At 37.6% G+C, this 14,187-nt stretch overlaps 1 protein-coding gene across 1 annotated transcript; it reads right to left on the reverse strand.

The window, feature by feature from the left end:
* Window positions 1–1,801: 1,801 nt before the first annotated feature.
* Window positions 1,802–14,038, reverse strand: pip4k2ca (phosphatidylinositol-5-phosphate 4-kinase, type II, gamma a). Its single transcript, XM_028010417.1, has 10 exons — window positions 13,579–14,038; window positions 10,759–10,856; window positions 10,578–10,674; window positions 10,335–10,484; window positions 6,002–6,148; window positions 5,729–5,767; window positions 5,240–5,353; window positions 3,918–4,182; window positions 2,867–2,970; window positions 1,802–2,478 (listed from the first exon to the last, which is right to left on the reverse strand). The coding sequence occupies exons 1-10, from the start codon at window positions 13,738–13,740 to the stop codon at window positions 2,398–2,400; spliced, it is 1,257 nt and encodes a 418-aa protein (XP_027866218.1). The 5' UTR covers window positions 13,741–14,038; the 3' UTR covers window positions 1,802–2,397.
* Between the last annotated feature and the right edge of the window lie 149 nt (window positions 14,039–14,187).

Consider the following 14,187-nt stretch of genomic DNA (forward strand, 5'->3'; position numbering starts at 1 on the left):
TCGCACATATTTTCCATGGAAATACGTTCCAATCTTTTGTAAAATATAATTTGGTCCAAAAGCTAATTTGCAAAAAATACATCATGTGCAGCTAACGTTTAGACGAGGCATCGTACAGACAAAGTATCTGCATTCATTCTGCCTCACCTGCTGCCAGGAAAGCTCAGAAACCTCACTGTGTTAAGGCCAAGCTGATAAAATGTAGCGTGACTCCAGAAAGTATCACCTAATTTTAACCTTAAATCATAATAATAAAACACACATTTGCCACTTAAACGCACAAACCACCACACTGTTCAATTAGACCCAGGATGGAGACCTGGCAGCCCAGAATCTGGACCCGTCTCCTTACAAACGAGCTCCTCATTAGTTCGGACGCTGAAACGGCTGGAAGACATGTTCACAGGCTTAGATATGATTGCTTAGTTTCCATCAATCTCTGACAATATGCTACAAATTTAGCTAAAAAAATGCAACCCCCCCACTAAAACAAAATAAAAAAAGGTCAGATTAATTGGCCAAATATAAATATCTGCTGTGATAAAGCTTTTGGCACTAAGAACTACAAATACCTGCTTCTATGGATTAATGTTTACTAAAAGCTGCTTTATTCTAAATGACAATCTATTATTCATTTAAAGATTTAGGGAATAATTCTGGGAAACTGCTTGTGTTTCCACAAACTAATCGTAAATGTTTAGTTTAGCATAACGATTGGAAGCAGCAAGCAGCTCAGCTCTGTCCATAATTAACCAGTTCTGAGTATCTTTGACTCTTACAGGTTATTTTTGTTTTGGCGTCTGTTTTCAGTTAAAATATGGCGAGATTGGAGGTTTGAGACGTTTCTGGGAACAAAGACGCTCTTGTGCTTCTGTTTTTAAGCTTCATGTTTGGCTCAGCTGTCAGAAATCCTTCAAGATTCAACCACGAGCGATTGATCGTACTTCACACAACGTAGCGCTTCGTTTTGACTGAGCAGTTCGTCTGTTTTTGTTGTAAATGCGAATCGAATTGAATCATTCCACAGTTGTATTAAGTTTCACTGAACATGCTAGGATGGATGTTACATTGCATTTGTTTTACACAACATCATTTTAGATAACACAATTTTAGTCAGAATGAGCTGAAAATGGCTGAAAACAGATGCACAGTTATACAACCATACATCTTTGAAAGGCAGAGGTGGAACCTCCTGCACAAACAACAAGAATGCAACTAGTGGCTTCTGGATAAGTAAACAACAAAACGCTTGTCTTTTCCAGCAGCCATTGTACAACAAATACAGCGGCAAAGCCAAACATCCTGGAACTCCTGGAATAACATTGTTGCAATCCAAACCTTGATTGCAAGGTTAGGGTTAGGTATTATTGATACCAAATCTAATATTGATATTTTGGATATTATCACCATACCGCTCAGTGGAAACAAAGCAAAAGAGAACATCCAGCCAGACTCTCCAAACCAGAGGTGTTCCTTTTATAAAAAGCTAATCTAAATAATTATTGTGCATTGACTATTTATCATAACATTATTTATTTACCGTATTTTTCGGACTATACGCCGCTACTTTTTTCCCACGCTTTGAACCATGCGACTTATAGCCCGGTGCGGCTTTTCTGTGGATTTTTCTTCAACCACCAGGGGGCTCTTTAGCAGGAAGCGAATCATTGGAAGTCAAAATTGGAAATCAAAGAAGAAATTGCTAATTTTTATTTAGAACAAGCACATGCTAGCAGCAGATACGACGGAGAAATGTTTTCAAACTCATACCCCCTCATCATGGAAACACACGAAGATGTTCATTTGATGCAGCTTTTAAGTTGAAGGCTTTTGATCTGGCAGTACAGATCGACAGCCGCTGCACGTATTAAGTTCGGCATGAACGAATCCATGGTTCGGCATTGGAGATGCAGGGCTGCGTCCTTAATAGCAGATGTATTCAGGACGCTGCCCTCTGCTGCATCCTTGTGGAAAACCTAGAGTGGCGGAGATACCAGCGGCTTATAGTCAGTGCGGCTTATATATGTACGTTTCCAGTTTTTAAAAAAAAACTTTGTAAATGCGGCTTATAGTGAGGTGGGCTCTATGATCTGGAAAATACGGTAGTTTAATGTTTGAAAACCAAAATGAAAAAAAAAACAAAAATCAAAAATAAAATCCCCATCAGTTCATGATCAAAAGTGCTCCCACTCCCCACACACACTACTGTTCCCAACAGTGTTCAATACCTAAAGAAATATATATATATATACATATATCTTCAAAATAAATATATGCATCATAATGCTACAAGTTTTGACTCGTCACCTAATTTAAATATTGATCCATGTGTGCATACTAGTGTTGATCTACAGTTGAAGGCTGGAATGACTTCTGGCAGCGTCCGCAGGCGGAGGCTTACGCGAAAATCTTCGAGATGAAATCCCGAAAGCGTTTAGCGTACTGCTCAGGATGGACCGTGGAGATTTCAGCCCCGGCCTGCGGCGGACATAAACGGGTCAGAATCAGAGCGAAGAGAACGCTTTTCTCACAGCAAAATTCAAGCACTTTTCAGGCATTTTCAAGGTAAGTTTCCAGGACCATACTTAGGAGATAAACATAATCCAAATGAACCAAGAAGAAGACAATTATGCGATATAATTTATTATTGTTATTAATAATGTTTTTTCATGCTATTCTACATTCTCTAGGAGGAAAAATGTCATTAAACACTAATTTAATTTAAAAATCCCCAAATTTCAATAACCTTGAAATAAAGATTGTGTGATATTTTGTATCTTAATCAATTATATATTACGAATTCAAGCATTTTCAGGGATTTCAAGGACCCGTATGAACATGATGTGGAAGAGAAGGACTGACTCACCCCGTGTTTGACCGTTTTTGCGGCGTGAGCGGCTTTCTTCTTGGTGTCGTATTGTGTGAGAACGTCTATCAGGCCCATGAAGTAGACCTCCCTCTGCGGGGCGCCTGAGGTTAAAACACAGGAAAAGTCAGCTGGGTGGAAGTTCACTTCTGATTTAAGGGCTCAAATGATTCATCGTGATTAATCAATTATGGAAATAATCGTCTAGTAATTTAGTAATCGATTAATCGTTAATTGGAGTAGGATCAAAACAAGACCATTTGCTGAAAGAACACACTCAGCAATAACCAAGTCAAAACTGATCATTATATATATATATATATATATATATATATATATATATTGCATTCAGCATATTTCATTATACCCAAAACTCTTCAAGTGGAATCAAGTTTTAGCTTCACCTAGTTTGTTTGCATCTTTTAATGTATTTCTAACATTGTTTAAAAAAGGCCTCGCTGGTTAAAAGAAAATCTGCAGAATGTGTCCAATTTTTATCTGATTAACCAATTAATCATAAGAATAATCAATTACTAAGATAATCATTAAGTACAGACCTACAGGATTCAGACATTAGAGACGTAGATGCTGAAGCTCAAGGAGGGTTATGATCAAGGAAAAAGAAAAGGAACCAAAAATTGTGGGTTTATTATAGAGCCACAACTAATCAATTAATCTATCTATAGATTATTCTAGCAATTAATCCGATTAAAAAAATAGGCAGTTCTGCTAATATTTTAAGTTCTTCAGACTTGCCACATGAGTTTGGGGTAGAACATTTTTGAAAAACAACGTTTTTTTTGGTTTAAATGCAATATATTTTATACAGTTTTGGCTTAATTATTGCTCTGAATAGTTGTTCTTTAAGTATAATGGGATTTTTAAGACTCTATACTTCACTTAACGATCAGTCGATTAGAATATTAGCTAACGATTATATCAATTAATCACAATGAATTTGATTAATCATTTCAGCCCTTGTTTATTGCATTAAAGACTCAACTAAAGCTTACTCCATCTAAACCTGCAGTTAACACGCCAAATTTTTCACCTGGGCAGCTCCGGAGGGCGTAAACATCCACGTAGGGGTCGAACTCGCCCGGCCCCAGAGGCTTGCAGGACGACATGTAACCAGCGATCCCTTCAGGAGACGTTCCATAGGAACCTACGGCGGGGCCCGGAGCCAGCCCGTTCTCCGACTCGGCTTCCTCCTCGTTGGACACCTCCCCGCTCTCCTCCTCCTCCCGCTCGGTTCGGCCGATGTCATGGATTCCGAGCAACAGGCTGTAGTCCATGATCTTCAGCTTCACCAGGAACTGGAAGAGAGGAAATAAAACTGTTTGCTCAGAGGATTTAAAATAAAACATGAAGGAAGGGAAATAAAAGCAGAAACAGGCAGTTTTGGTATTGGATCGGGATCAAGGCATCACTAATTGATATCAGAGTCACTGGGACAGGAAGCTAATGTAATTTCTAAACTTAAATATAAAAGATACAAATAAAGTGAAGCCAACAGTTTTCAGAAACAGTAAAATTTTACCAACAAACCACAGAGATATATCAGCATCCACATTAAAATCTTAATATTTATAAATCGTTTCCAAGTCTTTAATGAAATTCACAAATCTGCTCTTACGTTTATACATTATTTTAAAAATCTCATGTATACAGTAGCACAGTAAGGTCATCAGTGGTTTGTTCTATGGCATTTTATTTTGTTAGAGAAGTCCTTAAATCAAATTAAATAAACTACCTAATAAAATTTAGGGCTCCATGTTTCTGTGCTAATTAAGAGACTTTTGTGTGAATTTTATTTGTTCCTCATTATTTTGCCTAAAACTGTCTCAGTGCTGCCATCTGTAGGTCAGACAGTGGCAAAGCAGTTGAATTCTCCTATTGGGTAAAACATTTCTTCACGTATACAAAACCATGTCACTCAGACACACCTCTTAAAATTAAGATTATTTACCTTTTAAATAAAATCTTCTGTATTATTCCAAAAATCAAATGACAGTTTTATGTTTTTAATTTGTCATATAATTAAGAGCATTTCTGGAATGATAGGATTATGATTTGTGCTTTTTTGTTTGCTTACATCTTTTTATTCTAGTTCCTCAATGTTTACCATGTTATCAGTCATGATTGTTGATCGTTTTACTCTGTAAAACTGTTTTCTTTGACATTTTTCTCCATAAAAATTTGTATGTAAATAAAATTTGACTGATTCATTAGTTTAGTAAGATCAAAATTTCTCCGTTTAGTAGATAGAGTTTCAGATCTGACATCTTGATCCTGTAAAGCGGCGGTGCAGCTTCAGTTTTTTCCCTCCTCCTTCTGTAAAGTGGAGATAGTTATCGGCTTTTAAACGCTCACCTCAACATCTTTGTTGAGTTTCTCCATGAACTTCTCCTTCTCCTCGTCTGTAACGTAAACCTTCTGCAGGTTGTTCCTGAAGTCCATGTCCTTAAAGGTTGGAAGCTCTTTTTCCTTCGCATCAAACAACACAGTACAGACATTTTGTACATAACGTGTATGTGAGTGAGTGGGAAGAAAAATAGCAATAAGTATTTTGTTCCATATAACACAGTAGGAGTGTAACAGGTCAACCTTTTATGGATGTAAACTCGACTAAAAACCCACCTGTTTAGGATTGTATTTGAAACGTAATCAATTACAAATTTATTGATGGAACTTGACTTAATGTCGTGTTTTGATTGTTGATTCTATGTTGCATTGTGTTTCTGTGTTTGATATGATGTAAAGCACTTTGAAATGCCTTGCTGCTGAAATGTGCTATACAAATAAAATTTGATTTGATTTTAATAACTTTAGCATGAATCGATGCTAAAAAGATACGCTTACCCTTTCTTTGTCACTTGCTTCACGATCAACCAGAGAGCCCTGTAAACAACAGTTTTCTGTTATGAAAATGACATTTTAGCCATTTATTTTTTAATTTCTTTAGTCAAAGACATGCAAGACCTTTAGGCAGAGTATTTGAGACAGCAGAATGTCTTTATATTATTTGTTTAAACCCTTTGTTAAATCAACAGAAAAGTTTGTGTTTTTTTCTGACTTCCTCTTCACTTTATGAACAGGTACAGTTTGAGCCAACACCTGGTGGTTCCTCCTTACCTTCAGGTCATACTTCCTGTGAACCACCAGCCTATGACTGAACATGTTCCTCATGACGATGAGGTACGCCTCCTCGCTGTCGACGCTTACCCGGTACATTCCCAGGAACTGAGGCAGCAGCGTGCTGCCGTGGCACTTCACGATGTGCTAAAGGCAGAAAAAGCAGCCATTTTAAACCATGTGCATGCAGATTTAAGTCACTTTACCTGATTCAGCTCTCATTACACACACAGAAGAAAAAGGATTTAAAAATGGAGGCAAAATCGGGAAGATCTTGAGTATAAAATGTTATTCTAACTGAATTGGCAAATGCAGAACAAAATAAAGGCTGGCTAGGATTATAGAAATCACTCTGCAGAATTTTTCCAACTTTTTAAATTTACAAACTTATACACAAAGCATTTCCTTTATATTTGATAGAACTGAATATTTTATAAATGTATTTGAAAAGCATCTCAATACAGTTTGCTAGAATTCTGCTCCATTCCTCCTGATTGATTTTTCTAGCTCTGCCCACTTATTGTTTATTTGCATGTTAAGTATAAACAATAACAATTACTGTCTTAGCTTATTTGCAGTGCAAGTCCCCCGATGGGCATTTATCAGTATAAATCAAGTAATTGTTGTTGCATCAATGTTTCCAAATGATATTCTTTGTCCATTTGTTGAAGTGCACCAGTCCCTCCTACTGCAAAACGTACCTCATGCTTGGGTAACTTCAGTTTTAGCTACATCAGAAGACGGGAAATGTCTCTAAAATTGCAACATTTGCTACATTTTCAGCTGATGTGGTTCTCTTTCACACTGCTGTGTCAAACAAACTGAACCCTTTGAAAAACTTTTCCCCTCCTTGCCTGTGGGGGAGGGCACCAAGAACCACTGAAGGAAGCGACAAAAACATCTGAAGAAGACACTGAGCACAACTTCCTTCTAGAAAAATGGAGCAGCGTCAGACTTTAGCAGTTGTAAAATTTCTCTTTCATCTTTAGTAAAAACTGAGCCATTTCTACCATTAGCGCTACTCCTGTGTTTGTTTTGGTTGTATTTACCCAGAATGCCCTGCGCTACAGTCTACTTCCTGCTTTTGCAACGGTCTCCGGTCTGCTTGGCGTTCACATATACACTCAAATGGTATCAGAGTTCACTTCAGCCAAACCCAGACTGAAGTTTATAGGCGAACCAGTTAAATGTTTTGGTTTGATTGCACATTCACACCTTCTCAAAATAAACCGGACTTTCTAGGCAAACGAACTGGAGTTTCATTAAAGTAGATTAAACAGGGCTGGTGTGAACGCACCCCAACAGTAGTAGCAGTTGTAAACCAAGATTCATACAAATCAGAGGGTACAATAAAAATGAAAACAATCCATAATTGGTTTGACTGTGGGAGAAAATGGTAGTTTGGATGATGCACAAGGGAGTCTCAGTAGTTCCACATACAACAATGATATCTACACATTGTTTCCGTTTCCCCAAGGAAGTTTGTTGTGAATGCCAACATCCTCATTCTCCAACAAAACAAAAGGCCCAAAAGTCAGATTCAATTGGTTCCACTTCATAGCCTGACTTAAAATATCTGCAGGTCTCAAAAATCTGCAACAAACAGAGAGCAAAGAGGGAAACCTTGCTCATTTCCCTCCGACTTAAAAATAGATGAACATTTGAATATTTTCAAAATACCAACAATCGCACAGAAGAGTATTTGTTGCTGGTCTAGTGACACAAAGCCACAACATTCAGCCTGAAGAGGAGATTCAAATCCAACTTTAAAAGTCTGACACAATATCTAACATGTAGACATCTACATTTTCACAGCAATAATATGCAGCAGCATCTATAAATGATTCTATTTAGGTTGACATGCACAAATGTATAGGAAGAGTGAAAAAAGAAAGAGGAAAATGTAATTTAAAGCAGCCATGCACTCTAAAAAGCATGTCAATTTTGTAAAATGGTTTATAAATTCAAAAATTAAGTAAAAATATTGCACAATTAAAGTAAAAAAAAACTAAATAAAAAAGAGCGAGATAAAATGACAAAAGTTATTTCAGCTGTTAATTTATGTTAGTTTGTCTGTAAAGATATTTCATCTGAAAAAAGCACAAAAAGCAGACAAAAGAAACGGACAAGGAACAAAGAAAAAACAAAAGAAGCTCATAAACAAAAAAGAAACAAGGAAAAAGAGAGAAGAGTAAAACAGAGAAAGAAAGACTGGTTAAGCCAATTGACCCAATAAACTCTTTCAAAAAAAAAATAAAGAAAACAAACAAAGACAAAAAAACCACAAAGATAACACAAAGAAATTCTGATCCAAATATATGCATGGTTGCAGCTACACTCTGCTTTCTGAGCCACACGCCCCACGTTTGGAGGCCTTAGTCCTCGACGTGGACGTCGCGGGTTTGACTCCCGGTCCCGACGACCTTTACCGCATGTCTTCCCCCCTCTCCTCACCCTCCTTCCTGTCTTCCTACTGTAGAAAAAATACGAGCCACTAGCGCCGCAAAAACTCTTCGGAGAAAAAAAAAGAGGCATCAGCACACACTTACTAGATTACCAACTTCTGCAATCACCCAGAGCAATAAAAGCAGCATTCCTGAGTGCTTACTTATGCTCAGACACATAAACAAAGACTCCTAATTAAGGGGAGGAGGCAGATTTTGCACGTTTACTCTCAGCAGACATTTTTAACGACCAATTCTAAATCTGATTTGTAGGTTGAACCACAGCTGGTCCCACATCAGCTCAGCAGGCCTCACTGACTCTCACTGGAAAAAACCTCCTGTAGCATGCAGCACACTCCCAGGGGGAGGCGACAGATGACAGATGTGGCGTCTGCAGCCCAGGGACGGTGTGAAGCGTTCAGATGCACTGCAATCAACTGCCGTGGTTTTTATGATCTGCCTAGAATTGCTTGTAAAAACAAGGAGAACCTAAGAAAGTTATTTTTTAGAAAGTAAAAGGGTTCTCTACATAACTGCTGAGGTCAAAGGTTAACAGCAAAAGAGGTCAGACTGCCAAACTCTGTAGTTTTACTAATTTCAATGTCATGAGATGTTTCTAAAACTTGTCGGATGTTTTATTGGCGTTTAAAGCATCAGGGCCGAGAAACTTTATAATCTACATTCCCTCTAGGCCAGAGCTCAGCTAACACACTGTAAAACCTATTTAGCTAGCCTTACTTTGAAAAAAGCAAATATGCAAATTTGCTGCCTGAGAATTTTTTTTATTTTTATTAAATTAACTGAGTAACATTGACTTGTTCAATTTTAGTCAGAGTTATTTAAGAAGAACATATATCCAGATTATTTGATGATTATTTTTCTGCAGTGCATTTATAAAATATTAAACAAAAATGCAGAAAAGCTGAGATACCAAAGGTGATACAACTTGACATGCCATCATTGGCTGACGTCTGCAAAGCAGCCAATCCAGAAGCGGCATAAATTTCCCCTGCCACTGATTGGCTGAACCCCAAGACTGAAGATGATAACTTCTGCTTTAGTTCTAAAATGGTTTCCATTGAGGTACATTTGGTGTCTGAACTGAAACTGCCACTGGTTGCCATGGTTACCCGTATCCATCTTGCTGGCTGTGCGAGATGTAAATAATTTTATTAGCAGAATTGTAAACAGCTTAAATAGTGATGATCAGTACGGTGGGTACTGACGTAGCGTGACATCAACTGATAATCCCTCTACAGATAAACCAATCACAGCAGGTTATTATTATAATGACCTGCTGTAATAATAATCTGTGGCAGATGCCGCTGCTCTGTGAAGCAGCAGCATCACAGAGACCCATCCGCCCGGCGCGGCGGACCATGACAACCAGTTATTCACACTGAGTATGGCGTCTTGAATGTAGCAGCTGTGTAACGGATGACCTAGCTTAGCTGCAACCAAACTAAGCATATTGTTTTGTTTCATAAATCATTCCATTACTTCAGTATGCAAATTAATGTTTAAAAAAAATTTATATACACCTTAGAAGAAAATTAAATCAATTCAGAATGGCAATAATGGAAATACGGACTTTAATTGCAATTAAAGGGGTCAGTTTATAGAACAATCTATTTTTCTGCATTTAAAAGATTTTTTTTGTTTATTTGTACTTATCTGGAATAGTTTTCTGACCTGAGTACTTAATTTTCTTTTTATGCAAATAGAGGCAGATATTGCAAGTTTATACTTCTTTCTGCTCCTTTCCATTCATTGTTTCTTTTGTCACATTAACTATTTATATTTATTTTCGAGTGAATGAAATAAAAAATAAAATGAAAAATGAAAATGCACCTGATAGAAGGTAGGAGGTATTTAAGTGCTTCAGTTACCTGGTGATACTCTGACAGAATGTTGTGCATGTCTGCAACGTCTTCGCTGGAGATCTGCTTGATGACAAGAGTTCGATCGTAGGAGTTGAGGAGGAGACTCTCTCCCTGATCATCTGCACTTCTCACCGGGGGGCTGCGGGTTAAAGACACCTGAGGAGAAAACGACAAACAGCACAAAGTCAGAAAATGAGGACATTTAATGTTTTGTATGGGAATAATAATAAAAGATTAAAACATTCTCACCTGATAGTCCAGATCCTCAATACCAAAACGTTCTCTTAAATTTCGGAAGACCTGAGGACAGTATTCTTTAAACTTAAAATGTCCGGGAAGGTTTTCTCTGATGAAAGGAGAGGAGGTGGAAATATTATAACATTAATCCGCCTGATGGTCCTTATGAAAAGTATAAGAGTGAGTCTCTCACTTGTTGAAGAGGTGATTGTTGACTTTGACCTTAGTGTTGGCTTTGAAGTCATCAGGCAGGAGCATGACAGGAACAGGAACCTGGCTGAGATCATTGATCTACACAAAGGACAGACATATATAAAGGTTTGGGATTGCACAACATCTAAAGATTCTTGAAGAAAAATGCCTCCATCAGGCCATAGATACAGAGGCACAAGCAGCAATAGGATAGAAAAATTTTAGTTTCCAATGCAAAAGCTTCTTAAAAAACAAGTACATGTGATTTGTATTGTTTTTAATTGTGTAGGATGTTGGGTGAGAGAGAGTTTTATTGGTAAAATATATATCGAAGAGGTAATTTAGCCATTTAAAAAGATGTGTTGGAACAAGGACACAAGAAAACCCTGCAGCATACCGACCCTTAAGGACCGGAGTTGGAAAATTAGGTTATTCTAATATTTTTTAGCTCAGGCTAGCTCTAAGGGTCTTTGGACCTTTCACAGTGGCTTTTGATATTTGGCAGAAATGGTGCAGAAACAACAAATCTTCTGAAATATAGATAGTCATTTTAATGCAAATTTTAGCAGCTTGTTTTTTTAAAATCCAGTATTGAATTTCCACGAAATAATTACAAGTATCAGCTGTTAGGTTTATTCTTCAAATAAACTCTGAAAGAATCACAAGGACACAAAGGCTTGTCTGCAGCAAGGGGAGAAGCCTGTCAGACTTAGCTACATTAGACGAGCTAACTCCAACAGGCCAACTCCAACGGGGTCTTGCAACCCTTCAATATTTATTCACTTCTAACCATAGGCGTGTAGTCATAATGATAATTCAATAGTAAAAACAAGTACAGGAAAATGCATTCCATATACAGTAACTCTTTAAGAAAGCTGCGTTTGATATTTACACAGGATGTCAAGTATCTTTGTAGACAGTTGTGAAAGCATCTGCAGTCTGGAAACATCTTTAACAGAAAATCACATTTTGCAGAAGTATAAAAACAGCAGATACATCAGTAAATAAATGGTAAAAAGTATAAATTCCCTATCAGCGATATTTTTTCTTATTATTATGATGATGTGCTAAGTGCTTTTTTACTTACATCATTTTCCACAAACACTTTTTTAAAAGTTGTTGTTTCTCTCCTCAAGTGTTAAAATGTTACAGAGATTTATGAAATTACATTGAAAAAAAATCACAAACATATATGATACAGTAATAGTGATATTTACTGGCAACACTGTGAAAATGTGTAAAAAAATATCCTGCTGCATCTTACATTAAATTTTCCAAAACAAAACCCAAGTTTAATGAAAATAAATGTGGAACAATCCCTTCAATTTAACCTTGTAGTCACTATGCTAGACAAGGACTAGAGCTACACAAGGTCATCCAAACATCTTATTACAAAAGTATTTTGATGCTAATTTCACCGTTTTCCTTTGTTTCTATAATCATAAACTCTCCAACACTCTCTGTGAGCTTTAGTATCACTGCTACTAAAAATGTAGCATCCCATAAGTACTTACATTATGGATACATTGTCCTACAAATTTTATAAAAACCTTTATTGATATCCCAACCACTTTGTGAAGAGAATAATCAGTAAGAACTGCAGCAAATAGTAGCATCTTAGGCTCCAAAATTCCCATAAAAACAGTTAGAATTAGCTAAACTCTGAGACTTTAACCCAGAGTTTAGCATGATTGAGCTGAAGAGGATAAGACAAGAGCAGGAGTGTCCAACTCCAGTCCTCAGGGGCCAGTGTCCTACATGCTTTACATGTGTCCCTGTTCTTACACAGCTGATTCAAATGGGGACATTACCTCCTCAACATTTTTCATTTCATTTCATTTCTGGAGAATGTTTTAATTTAAGTTTGCTGATCCAGGGAAACGTTTGAAAAATGTAGGTCGACCTTTGACATTGGATCTGTGCTCCAACCTAGTGAAATGTTCCTGTCGTACTGGCAACAACACATTTTACCAGAAAAAAACACAACAAAAAAAGCGCTTCAGTAGTAGCAATCGTTTTTCCATGGAACTTAAAAAGAATTTCTTTCATCAAGTATTGTTACAATAGGAAAGAAAAGGCCAAGTGGGAAGAATGTGTTTTTAGTTACATTTTATATGATATTAACAATAACACTGCAGTATCAAACTTTTCCAACACAGTGTAGCCCTACAGAAGAGCTTCAAAGTCTAAAAACATAAAAGCTCTGTCCATAAAGTAAAAAAACACAATGATCAACCTCATGAATAAACAACTTTGCTTTAGGGGAAGTGTTGAGACCAGGAGCAGTGACCCGTAAAAAGCTGTAAAATTAAATATTTTTTAGGAGTTGGACTATTTATTGCGTCACAGACAAGTTAGTTGTATACATTTACAATAAATAGTTTTGTTAAGAAATAGTTAACATGTTGACATTTTTCAAACTGCCAAGCGAGAGATCTGATGATAAATGTGAAATTATTAAGCCTACTCCTAAAATACATATTTTAACACAAATAAAAGGAATAATTTATGGTATTTAAACTGTAACTTAATGCTAAGTTCAAAATAAACACATTCTAAGTCCCATAAGCGCCTGTGTAAACTAAAATAAGAACCCGCAGATCAGATCACTCCCTTTGTGCCATAAAGACATGTTAGTTATTAATTCTTTTAAAGATGTCCAAGTTTCCAATCTATCATGTCACAGATTCTGCTGTCATCTCTCCAAAACGCTATAAAAGAGTGAGGTTGTTTCTAATGCTAACACCGAAGCTACACCGAGTTAGCACATTCCAACTGAGGTGATTAGCATGTAGTGAAACGTTAGCTTCCACCGACTCACCGAGTGATTCACGCCCCAGATGAACACGCTCACGATGGGCTCGCTGGCTCGAAACACCTTCACCTTCTGCTGAACAAAGTGCTTCTTCTTCGTCTTCGTCTTGGGCGCCAGGACCACCATCGGACTGGACGTAACAGTCCCCGAGTTACCGAGGGCAGCCATGGCCGCGGACCGTGTTCTGTCGTCCCCTGCCGAGAGAGAGCGCTGAGCGGGCGGTGACGCGTCTTTTTCTTCCTGATGATGGTTTAACCGCTCCTTCACGCGCCGCTGACTGTGACAGCTAAAGTTCACGCGCCTAAGCTCTGAGCGCTCTAACCGACGCGGCTTCTTCCAGGGTTCAGTTTAACGTTTAAACTATCGACATGAATCAGTACTCAGTCTCCCATTACCACAACAGAAATGTTTTCTTAACCTCACTGACAGCTCACAGTCCACCACTGCCACCTCGAGCTCAACCGCGTTATTTTCAGTTGACCGAGCGGTGAGTGTATGATTGACAGCTGTCAGGGACCAATCAAAATCTATCTTTTGGAGTCAGGTGACCAAAATGTGGGCGGGGACTTACAACATTTTTTTTGTCTGTTTAGTTTTTGGTTATTTCACCGAAAT

This window comes from Xiphophorus couchianus, chromosome 24 (assembly GCF_001444195.1).
Source record: "Xiphophorus couchianus chromosome 24, X_couchianus-1.0, whole genome shotgun sequence".
Lineage (NCBI taxonomy): Eukaryota > Metazoa > Chordata > Actinopteri > Cyprinodontiformes > Poeciliidae > Xiphophorus > Xiphophorus couchianus.